This window comes from Phalacrocorax aristotelis, chromosome 1 (assembly GCF_949628215.1).
Source record: "Phalacrocorax aristotelis chromosome 1, bGulAri2.1, whole genome shotgun sequence".
NCBI lineage: Eukaryota > Metazoa > Chordata > Aves > Suliformes > Phalacrocoracidae > Phalacrocorax > Phalacrocorax aristotelis.
The window spans coordinates 65,345,278-65,368,744 of NC_134276.1; the positions used below are offsets into that span (position 1 = coordinate 65,345,278).

The window sequence follows — 23,467 nt, forward strand, 5'->3', positions numbered from 1 at the left end:
CAGTGCAAGACTTCGCTCTGTTAGTGTGGAAACTGATCAGTTTCCACAAGAGAAGTATGCTAAAACAGAGTTAAATCTTTTCTTAGTAATCTCTACTTGGATAACTGCATTCCTTCAATCATCTCCAGATATCAGCTAAATCATCCACACTAGTTTTCACTATCAAGCTCTGAGAAGGGGAGAAAGGAACAAACTATTGTCCACATCCACAACTTTGTGGGGGAAGTAACCTTGCTCTATAGTCCTGAAAGTAACAAGCCATGCTGAATACATCTGAGTCAGATCACTTATTTGCATGACATGTAAAAAGAAAGGGTCAAAATCTAACTCTGAAATAGTCTGTTGTTGAAGGACTGTCTTCCTCACTAGTTCCAGGGAAACTGAAGCCTTCCTCTGAGGAAGAATGAACTACTCAAGGTAAGGACAAGATGTGGAACCAGGAATGAGGCTGATAAACATAAAGCATGTATAGGGCATAAAAGCATGTGAATTCTGATCTGAAAGACAGAATGTATAGGACAGTATGTAAACATAAAAAAACACACATACCGAGGCTCCTTTCGGACCCGGGGGACCTGGGAATCCATCTTTTCCTGGTCTTCCTTCTCTTCCAGGAGTACCTGGTTGTCCTGGGAAACCAGGATCTCCCTTTTCACCTTTCAGGATAATATCATAAGAAAAATCTCCTGGCTCTCCTTTTGCCCCAGGTCTGCCCATAAGTCCTGGAGTGCCAGGCGGCCCCTGAAATTTCATAAATTCAGATGTTATCAGCTGCCTTACCAACCCTTCAACTGATACTAAAGAAAACAAACCTTCAGAAATTAAAGAGTAGACCCAAATCAAGTAAACCATTAAGTTTTCAATTGAGGAGGTCAAATGAGAATGTTTTCCAGAACACAGCAGTATGAATAAGAAATTAATGCAAATTTTTCTTCTCTTGACCAAGGAAAATAACACACTTCCAGTATGCAAAGACAAACTCAGGCAAACCTACAGGTTTAAACTGCTTATACAAGCCCCACCCATGATCTTCTTTCTTTCAAAACCTTTTAAATCAACTATAATATCAATCAAATATATAGATTGTCTATGAAATTAAACTAATTGTCTTATACAAAACTCAAATGTTATTTGCACAAGAGCTAAGGCTAACTGAAGGCTGAAAGCTTTTCCTTGGATAGTTTATTTATGACATTTAGCTGATGTAAGTACACATTTCCCTTCATTGCTAATGTTCATTGATTTTGTACAATTAACTATCACAGTCAGTTGGTACTATCAGAATACTACACACATGCTCAGAAAAGAGTTTTGTACGGTCTCCTGGAAAGAATTATCCACCTAATAATATACCTATGGGATTTTCAGAATTCCAGCTTTTCCCTGCATATTTTCTAGGACTTACATGAACTTCTGTCACAGGAACAGACTCTCTAATTTCAGGTGAATCAGAGCTACTCACTAGGGTAGTAAAGCACAAACTTCACGTGGAATGTCCACTGCTTATGGCTGATGTGCGCTCTCCACTTAAACCTGAACCAGAACACAGTCAAAGGTAATCTTTCCACTAGCTTTGGTGGGTCCTGGATCAGACTCTGATGCTCTGACACAGCTCTAAGCAATGTGAGCTTGCAAAGGTGGCCTCTATGTAGTTTTCCCAAGCTAAACTATATGCTGGATCACCACCTGGCTGAACTTTGTGGAGCAAAACAAGCTTAAAAACATTCAGAACAGCAGCCAGTCTTTGTCTGATGAAAGTCATGAACAGACCTTAAGAGGCAATAATAAGAAAATACAGAGGTGTGGCAAAACATGTGCTGAGAACAAATGCCAGACACAAAAAAAAAGGCTTAAATACATTAGGATGTCTTTTATTTTTCTCCACTTTTTTTTTTTTCATGGATCCCACTGATATTATGGCAAGTTCAGTCACAGTAATAGCATGTTATTTATCACGGTGGAAATAGAGAACGGACTCCATCCTAGCTAACTTTCATTGGCTGAATTCATCTAGGCTTTATTTATACTCAAGGAAGAGAAATAGATTCCTTGAGTAAGGAATTCATACAGGTGAGCTGGTTTAACTTCTGAAGGTGCTTCTCTCTCACCACTGGTGATATGGGGAGCTTGTGTAACTCCAGTGTGTGCTAAAGCTAGTGCACATGAATGTCACTGAGAAGTTATGCTGCCAAAAGTGATCAGCTGGAAGAGACAACAGCTTGGGGAAAAAAAGTCTGGGAAGACTCTGACAATCTCAGTCTACTTACATTAGGAATGGTGTCAAAATCCATGTTATACTACAGGAACATGTATGCTAAGGTAGGTCTTGACAGCATACCACAGCGTATGTGGGGACACTCAAGTGAACTCTGACAAGATCAGATGTAGTTGTGCTAGTACAGTGCTCATCTAGGAGTAATCTGTGTTACATTTTAGACATTTAGACAAGCCATGCTTGTGGCTGTTCTGCTTCCGATATCCAGCCTTACTCACTGAGAGTTGTGCTGTGCTGCAACAACATAACTTACAAGTGATCATATTATCAGGATACTATCTACTTTCACAGCCTTCCTTTATTTCTTCAAAACGACTTACCTTTCCTGCTAACTAATTATGTTTTATGGAATATATTGCATACACTTCCCAAAATTCAGACAAACTGCCAGAGTTTATTGCAAGCTAATATTAGATTGCTTACACTACGCTAGATGGCACTGTCTCTCTCTCAATATACATGTACACAACAGCAAAGATTTATTGGAACAATTCATGAGAAGGTCAGGGCAGACCTGCATCTGTTTCCTGTGAAATCCTACTTTTTACCCGACTCCATTGCTTAGCTTGCTCAGCCAGAAGGTCACATGTCCTGCTGAGTTTGTATGACAGGCAAACACAGAAATATAACCCATTTCTGAAGCTCAACCATGCTGCTTCCTAGTTAATTTTGCTAGGCATAGTTCCTTAATTTTATCATATCACTGTGCTGGTCTGTTTTTACACAGAATTATTACACAACCACACTGATGAACACGTATTTTTTGATCACATGCCTCATAGGACACATAACATTTGGCAAGGCGTTACTTACAGGTACCCCCGGAAGGCCAACAAGTCCAGGTAAGCCTCTTTCACCCTTGAAACCTGATTGTCCTGGAAAACCTTATCAGAGAGACAAAAATACCATTCTATTTATTACATGCTTTTACGAATAGCTCATATGTGAATTCTTTGTGATCCTTCTCAAAGTGTCTCATCCCATCCCCAGCTATATCAACATAATGCTACTGAAGTCAGTGAACTTCATGTGCTCATGTGCTATATGGGTCTACATTCATAAATTCAGAAGCTGATGATTCATTTGACTTAGGAATGAATTCACCTTACTATTTACACTTATCAAGTAACCACCGCAGTCCGGAAACTACCTAAACCATATTCATTTTTCTTAACAGCCACTAGAACAAACATTAGGTATAATATCACTGTTTGCATGTGGCGCTTCTCTTATATGGTAGCAGAAAAAGAGTTTTTCTTTTTGGCCACAGAATTTAATGCTAGGATTGGGAACATATGTATAGGCCACTGCCAAACCTGGGCATATAGGGCAAAAGTTTCCCACATTATTTTTCACTTTCACAATCTTCTCTGAAAATATTTGGGACAGTTTGCAAAGACCCTCCACTGTAGCTGATTTTCGCTTCCTTGGTAATTATTGTTGATTGCACTGGAAATTTGGAATCAGGCAAAAAATAGGAATATTTCATCCTCCTTTCATTAGTTTCACAAACAATTTGATTAGTGGGACAAAAAGTAATTAATTTTATCATACATACTACATTTTTAGATTTTAGCCTACATAGTTAATTCGCAGGTAGTTAATGAGTTTTTACCTGCTGGACCTGGTGGCCCCTGTGGTCCCGGAAGTCCAGGAGGTCCTACTTTATCACATAAGGCACAGGATTCACCTTTGTCACCTGAAAAAAAACCACCAACAAAACTAAAGGATAACAATGAAAAGATTTAAGACAACTGCAGGCAGGTGGATTCGGAGCCAAAAGTCAATTTAATATACTTCATGTGGAAAGAATAAAAATAAATGTGCTACTTCTAACTACAGGCTTCAAAGATAATTTACCACCAAAATGATATTAAAAATTCTTTAAAATTTTTAAAGGAATGGCATGAAAATCAACTTAGGTCTTATCCTAGGGATAGTACTTTACAGATAGTTAAAAAGGACCAGGCTGAAGAGGATCAAAAAGAAGAAAAGAAATATATACCAGGTATAGAAGAAATAGAAAGATTAAAGCAGAAAAAGGACAACCTCTACAGTCACTGCAATTTTGCAGTTTTAGAAAAGCAATGAGCAGAATGAAATTAGGAAGGATCAACCATGGTGTAAATGCTCATTTTTTTATATGTCCATTTAGTCAATGCTGCTAAAACACATGGTTGACAATTCTATTTATAGGCATTACAATTTTAGCTTCAATTATACTTGTGGCAACGATTCATAAACCATTTCCATTCCCAACTCATCTGCTCCTCTCTAATTCTTCATCTCAGAATTCGCATCTTAAATTGCCATGAACAGTTCGATTTACACTTAATGGGGCTATACTCAACCCTTTCTTTCTTCCCAGCTCCTCTTTCAGCCCTGCGCCATCCTTTATCACTGTCCAGCAATGTGTAAGCCAAGTAAAATGTAAGTGAAGTTTGTTTCACACAACTCAATACACAATATCCTTCTTTTACTCACCAGAGACTCAGGAAACCTCTTCATGTCCATGAACTATTTGTTTAATTGTAAATACACTTCTCTGGATCTCAGCCTCTTTACATACCCAAGCTCCAGTGTACAGAGCATAGTATTAGAAAGGAATCACTTTAAACAACATTACCTTTCTCTCCCATCTCTCCTGGAAATCCATCTCTTCCTGGAGGTCCAGGAATACCAGGTGCACCAGGTTCTCCCTGCTGGCATTGTTCAACTCCATCTGCAATGGAAACCCAATAAAGAATATTGTTTGACCAGTTCAAGTTTCCATTACAGGGCTGCATTTATGAATGTCCCAGATGAATGTATCTATGAATAGTGATAAGTCAGGACAGCATTTTATTTTTCTATTTGTTTTACTTTGAAAATTTAACTGGGATTCTATATTCTGATTCTGTATGTACTACTTAAGAAATCCCAGGCTCTGCCATGGTAAGGTTACAAACAACTTTCACATAAAATCTATTTTAATGGTAAGTTTTGGCTAAGTGCTGTGGGTGAAAAACATCTGGTTTGACCCTGAAGAGAACGGACAATATCGACATTCTGAAGAAATTCATTAAGTAGAGTTTTTTGTACCCTGACTTTTGTTTTCAATGTTTTAGGAAACTTTCTAGGTCAAGAGCAGCTTGTTAACATGTATTTCACTTCTTCACACTGATCAAGCTTCCTGAAAAGAAGAAACTTCATATGTTAGGAACCAAAACAGAATGGTTTGGGTTGGAAAGGACCTTTAGAGGTCATCTAGTCCAACCCCCTGCAGTAAGCAGGGACAGCTTCAGCTAGATCAGGTTGCTCAGAGCCCCGTCCAGGCTGACCCTGAATCCCTTCTAGGGATAGGGCATCCACCACCTCTCTGGGCAACCCATTCCAGTACCTCACCACCTTCACTGTAAAAAATTTCTTCCTTATATCCAGTCTAAATCTACCCTCCTTTAGTTTAAAACCATTACCCCTTGTCCTGTCACAACAGGCCTTGCTAAAGAGATTGTCTCCATCCTTCCTATAGTCCCCCTTTAAGTACTGAAAGGCCGCAATAAGGTCTCCCCACAGCCTTCTCTTCTCCAGGCTGAACAACCCCACCTCAGCCTGTCCTCGCAGGAGAGGTGCTCCAGCCCTCGGATCATTTTTGTGGCCCTCCTCTGGACCCGCTCCAACAGCTCCATGTCCTTCTTGTGTTGGGGGCCCCAGAGCAGGACGCAGCACTCCAGGTGGGGTCTCAGCAGAGTGGAGTAGAGGGGCAGAATCACCTCCCTCAACCTGCTGGCCACACTGCTTTTGATGCAGCCCAGGATACTGTTGGCTTTCTGGGCTGCAGCTGCGTATTGTTGGCCTATGTCCAGCTATGTCCAGCTTTTCATCCAGCAGTACCCTCAAGTCCTTCTCCGCAGGGCTACTCTCAATCCCTCCATCCCCCAGCCTGTATTGGTATCAGGGGTTGCCCCAAGCCAGGTGCAGGACCTTGCACTTGGCCTTGTTGAACCCCATGAGGTTCTTACAGGCCCACCTCTCCTCTTGTCCAGGTCTCTTTGGATGACATCCTGTCCTTCTGGTGTGTCAACTGCACTGCTCAGCTTGCCCTCTGCAACCTTGCTGAGGGCAGGCACGATCCTGCTGTCTATGTCACCAATGAAAATGTTAAACAGCGCAGGTCCCAGTATGGACCCGAGGGACACCCTTGTCACTGGTCTCCATTTATTTATTCTGGTCTCTATTTATTATTTAGCAGGCTTGATATGAGAATAGAAATTGCGCTTGTTCTGTCTGATGATATGGCACAGGTTCTGACCCAATACAATATGACATCATTTTGGTCAAAGTCAGTAGTCAAAATGTTAATGTGGAGTTTGGCAAGCAACAGTTAAATGAAAACAAATTGTTTCCCATTATCCACTTGAAGAATGCTAAAATATCTGGAGAAGGAGCAGAATTAAGCAGTGACAGAAATATGCAGGAATTGCTCTTATTTTTAGGGTAGGGTAAGATTTAGCTATTTAATTCCATATTCTAGATGCTGGATTTTGTACTGCTCATTGGCAAACACAGCAACAACTAGGCACCTTCAGTTGTTTTTGAACCAAGCATTTTGGTTTAGGAATTCAATAGAGAATAATGTTCCTTTCAACAGTTTTAGACTACCTAAACTACTGTAATAGGGTTATCATTCTTTGCATTGAAATGACAATTTAACTCACAGTATCAGTATCCCCTATAGCAAAAGTTTTCCTTCAATAAAAGAGTTAAAACAGCAGTTGTAAGGAGCTATTAAGCATGGACCACTTTCATACGTACTTTTTCATTGCTTCAGTGCCAAGCACAACCAAACATTTTTCTCTTTAAAAATGCTTTATAAGAACCTAATTATACATAGCTGTAAAGTTTTGTTATCGTTACTAGTAATATTATTATGTATTTGTCACATCATTACTAGCTTTTCATTATCCTCTATAAAGCAAGTGTTGACCTCGTTCTCCTGTAAGATAGCTTCATTTTACAAAAAAACCTTGTAGCAGACTAGTACCTCAGTCAGCAGTTCTTAGACCTGTTACATAGATTGGTACTGCAGACTTGTAAATTGTGATACTGAACAGCTATCTTCTATGCCAACACTATTAGTATCTGCTATTTTTTAAATTGAAAATCTATAAATATCTCTAAATTGGCATATTAGGACACAGAGGAAACCAATAAGTATTCAGGTTAATTATTTGGTTATATTGTAACAGTCCACAATGTACTTTTGAAGAAGTTTTAAAAACATTTAGCAAAGAACCCTTGTCCCAGTATGGAAACAAGTGGCTCCCTGCATCATGGAACAGCTTTTACTTGGTCTGTTAACAACTCAGATATGTTTCTTCCACGATGTAGATTTATTCTAGTTATAGATTTCATAATCTTGACTCCTTTCTATATGCATGCAATGTGCATTATTAAGTCTTCATTGTGAAAAGCAACCAAGTCCTTTACCTACCTGTTTTGCCTGGAGGACCTGGTGGGCCAGGCAACCCCGGGGGACCTGGGAAACCATCTCTTCCAGGGGGTCCAGGTAAAGGGAATCCTGGAGAACCCTTTTCACCTTTTTCTCCTCTTTCTCCAGGGACACCAGGTGATCCTACCCTGTCTGGAAGTGGTCGACCTTTGGACATGAAAAAAAGTTAGAAGCAGAAACACAGTAACATTATCAACACATTAGCTTCCATTAGGTTTCAGAGAGAAACAGAAAAATGCTAGTGCAAAATAAAAAGGAACTGTATTTTTAGTATTGGTGATTTATACAAAATCGAGGTCATATACACATTCAGCTCAGAATAACTCATTTTGGTTAGGTCCCTAGAAAAACACTCTTATTCTGTACTAACTGCCTTTCTGAGACTTAATCAACTGTTGCTGGGTAGGAAAAAGTGACAACACAGGAGTTAATTTAGCTATTACACTTAGCTACTATTTTTCTTGTCTTGTCACACAGAATTCTTTAGGGACTATTACAGCCTGCAGTATATAGTATCTCCTCCCTAAACTGTCAAAAAATTGCCTGGAAACTATCTGACCCTGGCTCACTTAATTTCATATTTAGCTCACTGTCAAGATAGAAAATGCGAGCAAAGGAGATAATAGTAGTATCACTGCAGGATCTGCTAGAGTCAGTTTTCCACAGATGATTTGCTTAATTTTTAAAAAGCAAATATTGCGGTTTAGTTCAAACACATGTAACGTACATATATACATAATGGCAGCATTGTCATGGATGTGAAGATGTTAAGACTACGAAAAAGGCAACATTTGCAAGCAAAAGAAATAACTTTTATTAGATCAAGTGACATAGTCAAAAAAAAAGCAGGAAGCCTTCAGGAATGACTTTGATCTAATAAATGTTATTATTTTTCCCTACAAACCTTATTTTATTATATTTGTGGAAACATATAAGAGCTCAAGTGACAGCAAACCAAATTATCTATTTATAAGTATCCATACATAGGCTTATATGCACATACCGATGCACGTATTCACATTTTACAACTCTTTTTGCCCAACGGAGCCATACTCTCCGGGCTATCTCTGATGACCTGCGCATACTACTTCTTCAATTTAAGCAGAAAGTTATCAGGGCTCTACACAAAGAGCAAGGCTGGATCACATCAGAGACACGAGAAAAGCAGTCTACAGGAAGCGTCTAGGGGGACGATTAGACCCCTGGAGAGGCCACTGCCTGGGTGTTCTGCAAGTCAGGCAATAGCTGGCAGCAGCTAAGGAGAACATCTCTCAGGACTCTTTGCCCAAGAAGAACACAGGGAAAATGTGAACAAAATCAGTAGTCATGAATTCATACCTGGAGGTCCTGGGATTCCTTGTATACCAGGTAAACCTTTAGAAAGAATGGTTTTCAATTAGGCAATGAAGTCAGCTATACCAATATCAGTGAACTTTTAGCATGTATTATTTAAGTATGCCCTGAATCAAAGGTTAAGTAATATTATTATATATTAATATACATAATAATAATATAGGTATCTGCAAACAGTACATTTATGAAAAAGGCCCTGCTGTGTGCTGATCTTTCGTCAGTAGGGTAAGGTCTGTAATGGGGAAAATGGGAAAGGGAATGCTTGATTTTCTTGTTTACTGAAGAATTTTCTAAATTATACAAGCCAATTTTAAGATTAAAATTTAGATACTGACTTTTTTGAAGGAGTCTCAAGATTATTATCCTCTTTATGCTTGTGTTGATTTCCATCTTTCTTAAATAATTTCACTGGATTATTTCACTGCCATAAAAAAAGATCCCGGTTTATCCTTTTCCAGTCTATAACTGAAAGGCAGCCTTATTTATGATGAGAAGTGCCCTACAAACTACAACAAAATGCAATAACCTGAAAGCAATTAAATAAACAACTATAACATTTCACTGTCATATAGAGCTCCTGAGCTCACAGAGAATGCAATTTTAGTTTCCTTTAATAAGAAAACTAAAATCATAACTCAATTAAAAAGACAAGACAAAAATACATACCTTTTTCACCTTTTTGACCTTTCAGTCCAGGCAAACCCGAAACTCCAGGCTCTCCTTTTTCACCAAAGCCATCTACTGGTCCAGGATCTATAACCTGAATCACAGGACAAAGACTAGGACACTAGAAATATTACAACTGTGCCCTCATTTCTCTCCCCCAATCCTGACCTGATGGTACAGAGGCTATTTTGTTTTGTGAAAACAAATTTTGAGCAGTTTTGATTATACTTGCAATTTCAGTGATGTGTAACAACTGCTGTGAGAGGGTTGTAGCTGCTGAGGAATTACCAGACAAAATAAATATTTCCTATTCTACCAAAATCCGTCAGTAGTAGGATTAAGTGGATAGCTTGATAGCACCTTTCTGAACACGAATGATGCCAAGAAACCTCAGCAGGGCTAAGCACTGACCCATTAGGTTTGTATTACCTTTAAGTTTAAAATATAATGTTCTGGCAATTTCTGCTAACATTGTTCTGAGCTTGACATATAGGATACTAATATTTGCAGTAAAATATTCAGGAAGTATCCACCATTTTTCAAATCAAATTAGCAGATGTTGGGAATTTTCCCCCATGTTGGGGAAGCCGCACCAACGAAGATCTATTTGTTGCTGACTAATGTCATTTTTTATTTGAAGTGTTTAAAGTTATAGACTATAAAGCTGACAGACTTACTCTTTTGAACTCTCTTTTGGATACTTTGTGTTAATTAACAATGCCTATCATTCTCATAGTCTAAAACATTTGAAATTCATATTCTTCGAGACTGCTTTCCCCAATTTCAAGCATACTTAAAAGAACTGCATGCAACTTTTGTTTCCATTAAGAAAAAATGAGGACATGACTGATCAGAATGAGATCAGAACATGCAGTCTCTTTTTTTCATCATTGTTTGAGCACATTGACTTTCACAAAATTTATATTTTCATTTAATTTTAAGACAAAACAAGAATTTATTTTACTTACTCTTCCTGGAGGTCCTGGAAAACCTCGTTCACCTTTGTCACCCTAAATCAAAATAGAATTTACATTTTAAATCCACCTCAGATTTTCTTCCCCACAAAATAGGATTTCCTTAGGAAAACAACACTTTGATACAGATTCATACAACTTCCAAATGATAAGTACCTGGACCATTATAATAAGCAGTAAGTAGTAAGTTTGTGGGCCTGTACTGCTTTACACTATGTAAAGAGAAACTGGGATTTTTAGGAAAGTAAATTTGTAGATTTGCTGGCTGCGCAAAGCGCTTGGGAAATAAAGCCTGCATTAATCAATTCATATAAGAGATCTAAACCAGGGATATCTAAGCTACCTTAATTTTAACCTCCTCTAGTCTCTGACTGATGACTTTACAACTTAGTAACATTCATTTAATATTGCTTTATGTACATTTATGTTTTAATGTACATCTATGAACATGCCATACAAGCTCTTAACCCCTCATTCTGTGTGATGAGAAGCAAAGGCCGCTACTACACACCTTTGTACCAGGCTCCCCGGGTCGTCCTGGAATCCCAAACCCACCAGGCAAACCCTGCGTGTAGAGGACAACAAAACCAGAAAAGACAAATATAGTTGCATCTTAGCTCTGGCAGCATCGAAGTTTTAAATTTTCAAAGCAGTCACTAATTGACCAAATGCAACAACTTCAAGTAAACAATTCAGAAGGCTAGAAAATTTCAACCGTTTATAATATACAGACAGTTCTTTGTTTTGAATGTAAGAAACAGTACGGAAATTCAGTAAAATACATACAGTTTCTCCTTTTGGTCCTGGTTCACCATCTTTTCCAGGCTTTCCCTGTAAAACATCAAGTTCCACTCTGCTTAAAGAGACAGCCACATATATGTAATCTCTAAATACGGTGGATGAAACACTAGAACAAAACAATCACTACTGTAATGCATTAACTGAAGTGTGCGAACGCATCTAACAGCGCAGAAGGTACAAAGCAGACAAATTGTGACTGCCTACTGCTTATGTTGCTCAACATCCTACAAGCTGTGGAATTAAACAAAATCCTGCAAATCTGTTCCCAGATCCAGGAATAACATACGGTTTTCTCAGTCAAGGAGGCTTCAAGACAAAATATATCAACAGCACAGGAAACTGGAACCACACCCAGAAACTTCTCCCTTTATAGCAATCCCTTTCTATATATACACTCTCCAGCCTCACAAAACCTTTATTCACAGACATTCAGTGGCTCAGTTTCAGCAGAAGGCTTGGAGAGTGGCCCCGTACCTGATCATGTGGTAATGTAGTGGTAAAAGCCATTTCCTCTAAACTGAAAGCTATTTCAAATCACAAGGCAGATGATAACCTAGAATCCAAGACTCCCTCCTCCAGAGCAAAATGATTCACTGTTAGACCACTGTGTTACCCTACAGAGAGGATTAGATTCCCTTGAGGTAATCAACAGGTACATAATAAATGACTTGGATGTACTAACCTACTTTTTAGCATTCCCTTCCCCTTCTAATGGACTATGGAGGGACTGGCACCTAGGCTTGTAGCCTAATCACCGGAGGCTGGCTTTTAGTTGGTGTCACAGTGCTTAGATGCGCATCATAAGCAATATGAATATGTCCCATAAAACCAAGAAAATACATATACTTAATACATAAGTAACAGTGCATGCAATTCAGTCTAAAATATAATCCTATCAGTTTAGGTCAAAAAATTCCATCTAAGACAATGCAATTGAAGGATGAAAATGATACAACAAATGTGAACAGGCCACCACCATCAAAGTGTGCAGCTATGGTATCTTATAAAGAAGCATTACAAGTAATTTTTAATGATTAATTAAAAATATGATCTGTAAAGTCAGGAGAGTCTTCAAATGTATATTGTGATTGGAATTAATCATACGCTTTCATTCCAGGAAACTAGAATATCAGATCTTAACATCTGTTTATCTTTCAAGCCTTATCTTAATTTCAAAAGTAGCTATGATTTCCTTGAACAGCAACAGTTATATACAAAATATATTAGAAACTTTGTTCAGGGAACTCAGCAGAAACTGAAAGCTATGTTTTGAACAATTCAAAGACGCTCCAATTTCCTCAACAAGTTCTAGGCCAACATTTCTCCATTTTTCCAGCTTTCAAGACCTCATTTACTGTAAGAGTACAAATACATACATGATAGCAAAGATAATCCCATCGCATATCTTTACTGAAAGGATGACAGAACATTTGACCTTGAAGTATAGTAGAGAGGGATATTTTATCTTTTTCAGACTGAAGTAAAATTCAATGCCTATAAATGTGCTGGGTCTTTTTGTAACAGTTTATGAAGACCCACAATTTGAGAAACAGTTCTTTAGATACATTTGCATGTAGAAAACATATGGTTTTGCTACCAGCTCAGCTTTGAAAGATATAGCATGACTCACGCAGAAGTTGTATGGATGAGACTGTAATATAGGTCAGGCTAGGCAAATGTAACAGACCTTATGGCCTCAAGCATCTGCAGTCAGGCTAGAAATGAGCAAGCGAATGTATCTCAGTCATCTAAATTTTTTGCTCCATTCGTCTTCTTTGTAAGAGACAGCACCTTTAAGCTAAGCGCACTTATTTTGTAGATTGCACATAAGAGTATTTGAAACAAATTCAACAAGTTCCATTTAGCTGAAGCCATTCCTACAGAGGGATTTGTTTTGCTTTGCTTTTCCTTCTGTTCTGGAATGACTTAATTTTGCTTCAGCTGGGATCAATGATCTTGCCTTTGCCTTCAGCACTGCGAGCTACTGTTAGGTGCCTAGTTATCTGAAAGCATGTTACATATTAATATTACTGTATGTTATTACTACCTTGACTTGTACACCTGTCCTACAGCAAAACTTGCTTGTTCTGAAAAAAAACATTTGCTGTTTCACTAATGGTTACTAGGTTTAAGTAGCTTATGGAAACAATACAATGACTGTAATTATAGCATTGATAAAGTTGAGCATACTTACACGTGGACCAGGCTTCCCAGGTTCACCCTTTTCTCCTTTGAAACCTGAACCTGGAAATCCCTGGAAAATAAATGCACACCAGATTAAAAATATTGTCAAATACTGAAGTACATTTACTTTTATGAAATAGCTATAAAGATATTCAGGGTCATTATCACATTCTTCACAACTTTTATAGTATTGAAAAACAAATCTACACAATACTCACTGGGGCTCCCTGTTCACCCTTTTCACCTGGATCACCCTAATGAAATGATAAAAAATATGTAGATTAGTAAGAAAAATCTTAATCATTATTCATTTCATTCTTCGCGTCAGCAAAAGCATATTTAACCCTATTCTCCACTTCAAGAACTATGCCTAGTATTATGATGTGCAATAAGCAGTTAGACAAACACAAAATGTGAATTTATTAAGCTAGGTTATTATAATGGTATATATTGCTTAGACCGCCTAATTCAATAATTGAAAAAATCATTAGCACTCAGATTCCATGAATGTGATTCTGTATATGAAAAGTCCAGTATAAGCTACTAATTAAAACTTTTAGAATATTTGGTGTTTACAGGACTATGCTTATCAATCCTCCTGCCTCACAAAGTCCTCTGCTGTACGTGTTACTATGCAATTATTTAATGCATTTATCATATATTTTTAGAGTAACTTACAAAGACAAACAAAATTAATTCAGAAAGTAAAACAAGGAGATCTTTTTGAAAAATGGGCTGTAGGTGACTTCATATATTCTTTTTCCTGTTTTATTTTTGCTTGCTGATTCCTATTGATCATATTTTCTTGAAGAGTACATGAAGATTAAAGTCTCACCTTTTCTCCCTTTATGACTTCACTGCCTTTTTCCTTCATATGTGGTGCTGGGCCTGGCGGGCCTGGGGGGCCCCTTACCCCTTGTTCTCCCTGTCAACACCAAATCCAGCATAGTCCATGAAAAAAAGAACTGACACTGAGAAAAAACATTACTAAGACCAATAACATTAAAGGGAACTACCACTCATTTTAAAAAATATAGCTAATTGCTTTTTAAAATTCTTATTTCAGCAAGATCAGTCAGAGAAAGGGTTACATACAGAGTTATAGGAGATACAACTGTATACTGGGTGACAGACAAGGACTGCCCTGAAGAAAGATCTCTGAATCTTCCATTAGGGTGAAGATTGATTAATACTGAGTATCAGGAATATATCCGATTAATTATTGTAATAGTACAAAAGTTTTTTAGTGCCTTCTTTAAGAGGAAGGAGATTAGAAGGAAAGAGGTCAAGTGAAGAAAGTCGGCGCCTAAAGGAAAATGTTAGTCAAAGCTCAGAGTGTTCCATCAGCTTTACAACTGTCCATAAAGACCAATTTCAAGATGATAACTGTGGATCATACTTTTTTAGTATGTATGTGTCCATAGCAGGATCAGAACCTTATCTCCTTATATAATGCTAAAGTACTCTCTTTTACAATAAAACACCTCCAAAAAGGCATGATACATTTCTGTTGAGCAGTAATGCATGCAGTACAATTGATTTTTTGCTAAGGACAAACCTGAGAAGTCCAGGAAATCTCTACATACTTCTATGACCAACATTTTTCAATAAATTTTATGATAACCATTTAATTTCAACAACACATCATGTTGCAAAAAATTCTATCCATTAGGACTAGTGTGGCTCAAAATATATAAACAAGGTGGTGGAAATAAAAACCCCACCTAAGTAACATAATTTACTTATATTCCAAAAGGCCCCTGTCAGTGACACTCATGAGAAGCTTCTGGAGAAGGGCTCAGACACACGACCACTTTACCAAATAACCCATGACTGCATGCATCTCTTGGCTCTAGAAAATGCAACATAAGGCACTTTAGCCTCGACCTTTCAGTAGGAGAGCTAACAGATTAAAATTAACATGTTTTACCCCTCATTTGGTTCTGGTTAAGAGAATAAATGGGATCCTGGAGCACTTCTTTTGGCTTAGTTTCATTCAAAAGTAAACTAGTCTGTGTGCTCTGAAAACTGCTCCCGGTTCAGTCAAAACACAGTAAAAGGGGACAACTGAAAGATCTGCTTCAGAAGGATACACTACCAAACCAAACTAAGGCCCTCAGGAGTCCTACCACAATTAATTCTGATAATTCTGGACAGCACATTAAATTTCATCCCTCCGTACTAAATTGCTTTCAAACAAATCTCACGATGAGCCCTAATATACAGAGTAAATGTTTCCAGATCCACCTACTGCAAACTAGTCAGTACTAGTCACACCTGGAAAACAGGATAATGACCTAGATTAATGTCAGGTATAACATCATCGTGAACAAAGACTGTAACCCTTCATGACTTTTGCTCATTTAGGTGTAAGTTACAGATTTACTCAAGCCTTCCAAGAATTACAGTGCTGATTTTCTCCATTGACTGTTTCCAATAGTTTATCTATTTAAAACAAAGTATCAAGAATATTTCTACCAGTTGTTCTACTAACGTTTCCAAGAGACTTACCTTTTCACCTTTGGGACCCTGAAAGCCCAAGCCCATGTAGCCCTGAAAATATAAATTACACATACTTAGTTAATTTTTATCAGCAGTGCACATGCATACATACAGACATATAAAGGTATTTTGTATACAGCAAAAGTTAAGAGATGATATAAAAGACAGAATATGTCTTTTAAATGCATGTGTGAAACAAATAAGTAATTATGACCTAACGCCTCCACTGTTTTTTTAAGTCCTGCATCACACCAATTAGTGGAAAAAATAGGCAGAATGAAATTTATCAGATTTTATTATCAGTATGCTCTTTTTTCAACACCTTAGTGAAATTTTTGACATTTTTAGACGAGTTTAAAAAATGACAGAATATTGTAATTACTACTGATTTGATCAAGTGAGATTACAGATCTAAACAAATTTGAAGAAAACCTAAACAAAAGTGTTTAAAATCTCTCTTTATGATGCCCATTAAGACATAAAAATAGATCCCAAAGTGTAAAAAAACCCACTCCTTTAGGACCATTAGTTTGCAGATCTTCGGGGATCTGGACTTAATCTTTATAATAAAACATCTTACCTTCTCGCCTGGGAGTCCTGGTGGCCCTGGGGGACCCTACAAGACAGTACATTTTAGCAAACATATATATATAGTATACTAGGTGGAATAATGCCTTATCCTATAAAGATAGCAAAAATGCAAATCTTTCCTTTAAACCAAGATGTAAAGTCTTTTTCTGCTACTGTGCATAACTAACAACTTAAAATAAATAATAAAAACAAACAGAATCTACTTAAGATATCTCATCAGACCTTGTTTTGCTGTTAAGAGTGTTGGACCTAACGTGCATCTAGACAAGAGATAATCAAAAAAAGTCTATGGTACTGCACTGTAAAATAACTTTACTGCAAATGCTGTCTAAACTGTACTACCATTTTCCCTTGTATCACTTTCAGTTTTCTTCAGAAGGGTAAGAAATCTCACATGGCTCAATAGCCGGAAACACTGGATGGATTTTTACTGGAAGGATATAATTGATCCCTGCTAGTGTTACCCGCATCCAGTACAGGAAAAGAAGATATTAGGTATCTGTTAGGCCTGTCAAAATGTCAGATAGCTGAAATGCCTTCAGCATTTGGTAATTATCATAATAACAGACAGTTGATATCCTGGTTTCCACAGCACTACTTACTGTGGCTGCCCATGAGAACACACTCAGCAAACATTTTCATTTAGATTTCACTACTATGTTTGTGGTTTATTGTCTATAAATTAAGTGGGGGAATAGCAGAAGGGAGGAATAACAATTACAACCTCTCCCACACAAAACATACCCTCCAAGCCTGCTAGAAGAGGACTGCAATAGCAGCTGCTACTGAAAACTTATGTTACCTAGTCATTCCTGCCATGGTAGAGTCCAGGAGGCTAAACATGAAGCCATACGTTATCTTTCCCAAACCCCAGCAAACACTGGCTATACACACCTTGTAGAACTTTCCTACAATAAAGCTCTGTAAGTAAAGTGCAAATCACCATGAAAGGAAACTTACTGGTTCTCCTGGAGGCCCTTGTGGCCCCATTGGTCCCTGAAACCCTGGAGTTCCAGGTGGACCCTATGAAAAATTAAAATGGCATCATTAAAAAGTGATATTTATTTGGTAATTTCATGATACTGATATAATTTTAACTGAAGCTCACTGCTATTCAAATATCATTTAGACTTACAGGTAGTCCGGGTTGGCCAGGAAAGCCTTTATCACCCTTTAGCATTCTAGAAGGTAAAAGACCAGTCATGTCACCTGGATCTCCCTATAATAAGAAAAGAAGAAGAAGAATACTTGAACATCCATTCAAATACATTCAAAAACACTAATGTTGAGATGTGAGGGAAGTTGGAGATATGCAAAGTTCCGAATCATTTGGAAAGCCGACTTAAAAAAAGTCACCTTACTTCTTTTAATTCAGCTGAAACATAGCAAGAGATATTACAAGTTAAGACCTTAATTGCCAAATGTCTTTTAAAGCCACCTGAAGAGATTCCAGTACCAAATCTTCCTTCATACCCTAATTTCCTATACTGTAATGAGTAGTCAGAAAGATTTTCCCACCAAATCTATTACTACTACAGTGTCACCTCACAACTGGAGCATCTGACCAGGCTGCTGACAGAAGTGGTAACTTCACAAACTCTTTTCCAGGCTGAGATCTTCAGTCTTATACCTAATTTTGACATAAAAGCCATTTATGGCATCCTTTTAACTAAAAAATGGGATCCACTTTGTCTTACTTTAGAAAACTATTCTGATCATTATCCACTTGTTTACACCTCTTTTTTTGAGAGCAAAAGATCCCATTTTTCCTGCATTTTTGTACAAAGTTGCAATATTGTAAGTCATTTTATTTCAGGAGTTGTGTACCTATGCATATGTGCCTAGGGAAGAAACATTCCAGTACTTCAGTGTTTATAGAGTAAGTCAGTTCTTCCAATGCGAGAGAAAGAGAAAAAGGCATTTTACAACTCCAAGTAGTCGTGTCATTACAAATCTGAGATTCCATTTAGATTTATATTTAGCTTACAGTTCCAAATGGTATCTGTTAATTTTAAAGGGCAAAACCGCTCTGCTGACATTCAACATTTCATTCTCCCTCTCACAAAAAATGCTCAGATACCTAGTTAGTTAGATTTTTTTCTTTATAAAAACTGTTCAGTATGTGTTGGATGCTTCTCATATTGTGGGCTGTATGACCTTCTTTGGCAAACATTACCTATTTGAAACTATTTAGATAAATGAAATGTCAATATAGAAACAAATGTTTGAACCATAAAATCTACCTAAATCTTTATGCAAAATTGGGTGGCCACCATACTATTTATTTATAATGAATGACGTACTATTTTTTTCTGTTGTAATCCACGTAATACATTTTTAAGACCTGCATGGAGCAACACATACGTTCAATTGTTATTAACTGGAGGTCACCCCACTGTCTCTATTTAGTGGGACTGAAGAACAGAGTACAAAGCGAAACATGTCAGCACAATTTTTCAGTCCTTAAGTAAGAACTGCTAGTCTTAGAGGGTGTAGAGTTCACCCTAATTCTTATTGTTAGAAGCAGGATATGAACACAGTTAAGAGTAAAGTGTACCTTCATTCCAGGAGGTCCTGGGGGTCCCTATGGAAAAAGGACATATTTGATGTTATTTTTCCTCAGTATTGTATATTTTACATCTTATACTCCATATAATTTAATATAGTTATATTTGCATTTCAAGAATCAGGACTGAAACAAATGAATCAAACATAAAAGAATCTACTTACTATGCTCCCAGTCAGTCCTGGTAAACCTGGGGGACCTACTGGACCTCTTTCACCCTGAGGGGAACAGAGAAATTGATTTTGTTTAGGGAACATACGCTTGAGGGATGTTTTTATTTCAACACAGAGATGCTGTTAGAAACATATATAAATGTCACCTTTGTGCCATTGCATCCTGGAATGCCAGGTGGACCAGGAGGGCCATCTTGTCCAGGAATGCCCTACATGAAAAGAAAGTAAAGAAATTAGCAATATTAGCAACAATCCAGGTCAGATGCCACAATTAAAACTTCTATGTTCTTGGTTAAAATACATATACTTCATACGTACAGGAAGGCCTGGGTTTCCTGGAAAGCCTGATGCTCCTGGTGGGCCCTGCAATTGACAGAAGCATAGACTGAAATGACAAACCCACAAAACAGCAATGACAAGCTGCAGCCCGAGTCACACCTCCACTGGTGACAATCAGAAAACAAGTTAACAGCTTCTTTTAAACTTCCCTGACAAAATAGCTCTAATCCTCAAAACCTCTCAGACATGGCACGTTACTAATTGATAACTGAAAGCAACTTTTTATATTTATTTAACTTTTTAAGCAGCAATATGGATTTCCTTCAACAGGAACCAGACCAGAGCTTTAAGCACAGGAAAAAGGAACGCAGAGGTGCTGTCTTCTCACAACCATCGTTCCCAAAATTAAATTTACTGTAGGCACCTCCTCATAGCAGAAGAGGATGTTATCGTACTATAAAAGATGCTTCTCTACCTTTCCTACTCCACATCAGTTCATCCTTACTATCAAAAAACCTACCGGGTTGAGACAACTCTTTCTTCTTGAACAGCTTTCCAGTGTAATGAATCAGGAGTTTGACTTGGCGCATCATTTTCATCCTATCAGCTTATTTATTCATGTAGTATTTCCTAATACATGTATTGTGAAACAGAAAAGATGTATGGAATCCTGTGCTCAGATAGTATATTTGTATCTTCCAAAACTTTATAATTGCTGAAATACAGTCTACTTGCACTGTAGCACACAAACAGATTTGCTGGGAGATGCCAATTCACATCAACACTCAGGATACCCCAGGGCATCATGAACATCATAGGCTGAAATAAGGATTTCTTGATCTAGGAGAATACCCCCTCTGCAACAGCTCAGAAACTGCAGTTGATTCAGTTAGTTCTATGTGCTGCAGTAACTGAGAACAAAACTGAGACGGCATTTGAAAATCTGTGGACAAGAGGGTATAGCTGAAAATATATGCATCATTACTGGTCAAGTCATTCAAATCCTCTTTCATCATTACATTATGAAATGTGAAAATGCTCAGAATTAGCTTGGCACATCACAAAACCCTAACAGACATGGCCCTGGCTAATGTGCTAAAATAAGTGTTATATATGTGCCACGTTAAACAGAAATGACAACAGGAAGGTTACAGGCATATTCAGAGCCTCTTCTAGCAAAGTCAGAGATCTTTGTCCCTCGCTTTAATTCCACTCTACAACCTGTGCACGTTTTTAACATCTATGTGCTCATGGGTGTGTCAGCTTCTGTGGTGGAGTGCTTCAAGGAGGTTAGATGGCGACCATAAAGGAGAATTTTGTATGAGGTAGTAGGGCTGGTTCTTATTTAAGCTGGAAAAAAACCTCTCGGTTGTCAGAAAGATCTCAAAGGCATACTAAAAGCAGTGCTGTTGATGCCGTGGTAGGTACCAGGTGAAAATGCAAATGGACAAAGGCACCGACTGCCCAATGCAGAAAGAACTTCAAAGGCAAAAGCAAGAATTTTGCAATTATTGTGCAGCCACTGATGAACTCAAAGAGGAGACTAACCCCTTCTTGCACTTGAAGGCAGCCATGGAGAGTTAAAGACATATAAACCCACAGACATCAGAATTGCAAAAAAGTTAGAACTCACTCTCGTTCCCTTTGTTCCTGGCAGTCCTGGTTCTCCAGTATCACCCTGCAAAGGAAAAGAGATAGGTTTGTTATTCCTAGGGACAACAATTTAGGGAAATCTCTGCGTTTTAAATATTAAAGCTTACGTTCTTACCTTAAGCCCTGGTGGCCCAGGAGGACCTTCAGGTCCTTGCATTCCAGGAAACCCAATCACACCCTGTAGTCCAGGCAAGCCTCTTTCTCCCTGTGGAAGAAGAAAACTCATTAGCAACTAAATGGCTGAAGCTGCTTCTTCAAGCAACCCACCTATCCCGTTTCTGTGCTCAAGAAACCTGTAGGTGGCAAGAAGCTACATGTGACAGCAAACATTTCATGTTGGTATTTGAAAGAAGGATTATTGTAAACAAATAAATATTTCTGGTTCAATAATAGGTTGGCAGAGTCTGAATGTGGCATAATAGAAAAGCACTCTTTGAATGTCAGTGAAACTTTTTTATTGTCTCCCTAAATAGCACTGTTCATAACATGTTTATACCCCTGGGATCAGGAAAGCCACTTTCCCTCTAACAAGACTTACCTGCATTCCTACTGAGATACCACTAAACCCTGGTAGAAAATCTGACACCCTAAATCAGCAACTAAATTCCTGAAAACTGCAAATATCACTGTTCAGTCACTACTGTATGAATACCCAATAGCACTCCTCTTCTTGTATATCATTCACAACAGCAGATTTTGGAGACCAGACATGTCACTTAGTCTTGAGTTTCAGGGTGGTTCAGAGCCTGAGTGCTTGGAGATACAGGATCTTCCCAAGAAGCTGAACATACAGATTGTATGTGTCAACCTCTAGGTTCTTCTTCAGTGTTGTATGGGGCATCTGTATTTTCTTTGCTGTCCCTCTCCCTACAACCCCAAATGTATTTAAATCAGATAAATCTAGAGGCAGAAAATCCATCCACAGTCTAGATCAATATTGCAGCTCTTACGTGTTCACTATACTTGGATTCCCACTGAAAACAAGAGGAACGCTGTCTGAATAAAGGCTGCAAAATCTACACATAGGGGAGAGGGAAAAAAATTATGCATGTCAAAGTCTGAAAACACCAAATCAAGCAAATCAAAAGCCAAATGTTCCGTATAGGAAGTAAGTAGAGTTGTCCTCTCAAGGTGTGGTGTGAAACAGGGAGAAACACTTCATATTGTCCAAAAAATGTGGAAATATTGGATGAACAAAACATTAATGAGCAACTGCAAAAAGGAAAAGGTACACAAGTTTGGACAACAGCTAAAAAACATGACACCTGTTTTAGAAACTCAAAACAGACCAATTTTCAAAGGACACCGACAAGGAAATAAAATCAACAAGGTTCAAAACACACAAAAGGAAGCTACACAAAGTATTTTAAGTATTTTCAGCAAAACAGTGAGAGATGAAATTGCTAGTTGTAATTAACAAATGATTTACTATTTGGATTTTAGGATGGTGAATAGCAAGAAATTTTTCTCCCATTTGCTTATGACAAAGATTCCCAGCAATAAGCTGGTAACTTTCAGGGGTTAGCTGAGGACTGAGCACACAGGAGAAGAACATCTGAGTCTTGGAGAGCTTACTCTTCAAGTAGGTATAACGGCATCTTGCAAAGAAAAGGTTATGATACGCAGGCAGAGGAAACCACGGATGACCCATGGACATGGTGCTAGTTACAGTTTTGGAAGATGAGAAGAACTGGAAGATTTGTGGAGTTACTGTCTTGATGTCGGCTTTTAGCTCCTTGGTCAGGATTTTGTTAGGATGAAGAGACAAAGGAGAAGAGAGGTGGTTGACGGGTAAGAAGAGCAGGGCCAAGCAGGAAGGAGAGGAGAAAACTATAACTGAGATGATAAGAGCATGAGACAGTGAAATAAAAATAACACTCATTTATTAAAATTTCCTGCCAGGAAAAATTCTCCTGCTGCCTCTCCTCTCCTTGCTCCCACAAAAATATTTTTTTCAAT

General features: G+C 38.0%; 1 protein-coding gene across 2 annotated transcripts in view; it reads right to left on the bottom strand.

Annotated features, from left to right (window-relative positions):
• Positions 1–23,467, bottom strand: part of COL4A1 (collagen type IV alpha 1 chain) — a 130,856-nt gene that overhangs the window by 33,175 nt on the left and 74,214 nt on the right. For both annotated transcript variants that reach the window (XM_075090781.1, XM_075090788.1), the window contains exons 3-25: positions 21,624–21,713; positions 21,489–21,533; positions 19,895–19,939; positions 19,723–19,785; positions 19,568–19,621; positions 19,395–19,421; positions 17,973–18,056; positions 17,798–17,860; positions 16,827–16,862; positions 16,256–16,297; positions 14,580–14,669; positions 13,963–13,998; positions 13,755–13,814; positions 11,546–11,590; positions 11,271–11,324; positions 10,754–10,795; positions 9,786–9,879; positions 9,105–9,140; positions 7,749–7,913; positions 4,902–4,997; positions 3,891–3,974; positions 3,089–3,159; positions 550–741 (exon numbers count right to left, since the gene is read on the bottom strand). In XM_075090781.1, coding sequence (XP_074946882.1) covers positions 550–741; positions 3,089–3,159; positions 3,891–3,974; positions 4,902–4,997; positions 7,749–7,913; positions 9,105–9,140; positions 9,786–9,879; positions 10,754–10,795; positions 11,271–11,324; positions 11,546–11,590; positions 13,755–13,814; positions 13,963–13,998; positions 14,580–14,669; positions 16,256–16,297; positions 16,827–16,862; positions 17,798–17,860; positions 17,973–18,056; positions 19,395–19,421; positions 19,568–19,621; positions 19,723–19,785; positions 19,895–19,939; positions 21,489–21,533; positions 21,624–21,713 — 1,614 coding nt within the window. The remainder of the gene's footprint in view (positions 1–549; positions 742–3,088; positions 3,160–3,890; positions 3,975–4,901; positions 4,998–7,748; positions 7,914–9,104; positions 9,141–9,785; positions 9,880–10,753; positions 10,796–11,270; positions 11,325–11,545; positions 11,591–13,754; positions 13,815–13,962; positions 13,999–14,579; positions 14,670–16,255; positions 16,298–16,826; positions 16,863–17,797; positions 17,861–17,972; positions 18,057–19,394; positions 19,422–19,567; positions 19,622–19,722; positions 19,786–19,894; positions 19,940–21,488; positions 21,534–21,623; positions 21,714–23,467) is intronic.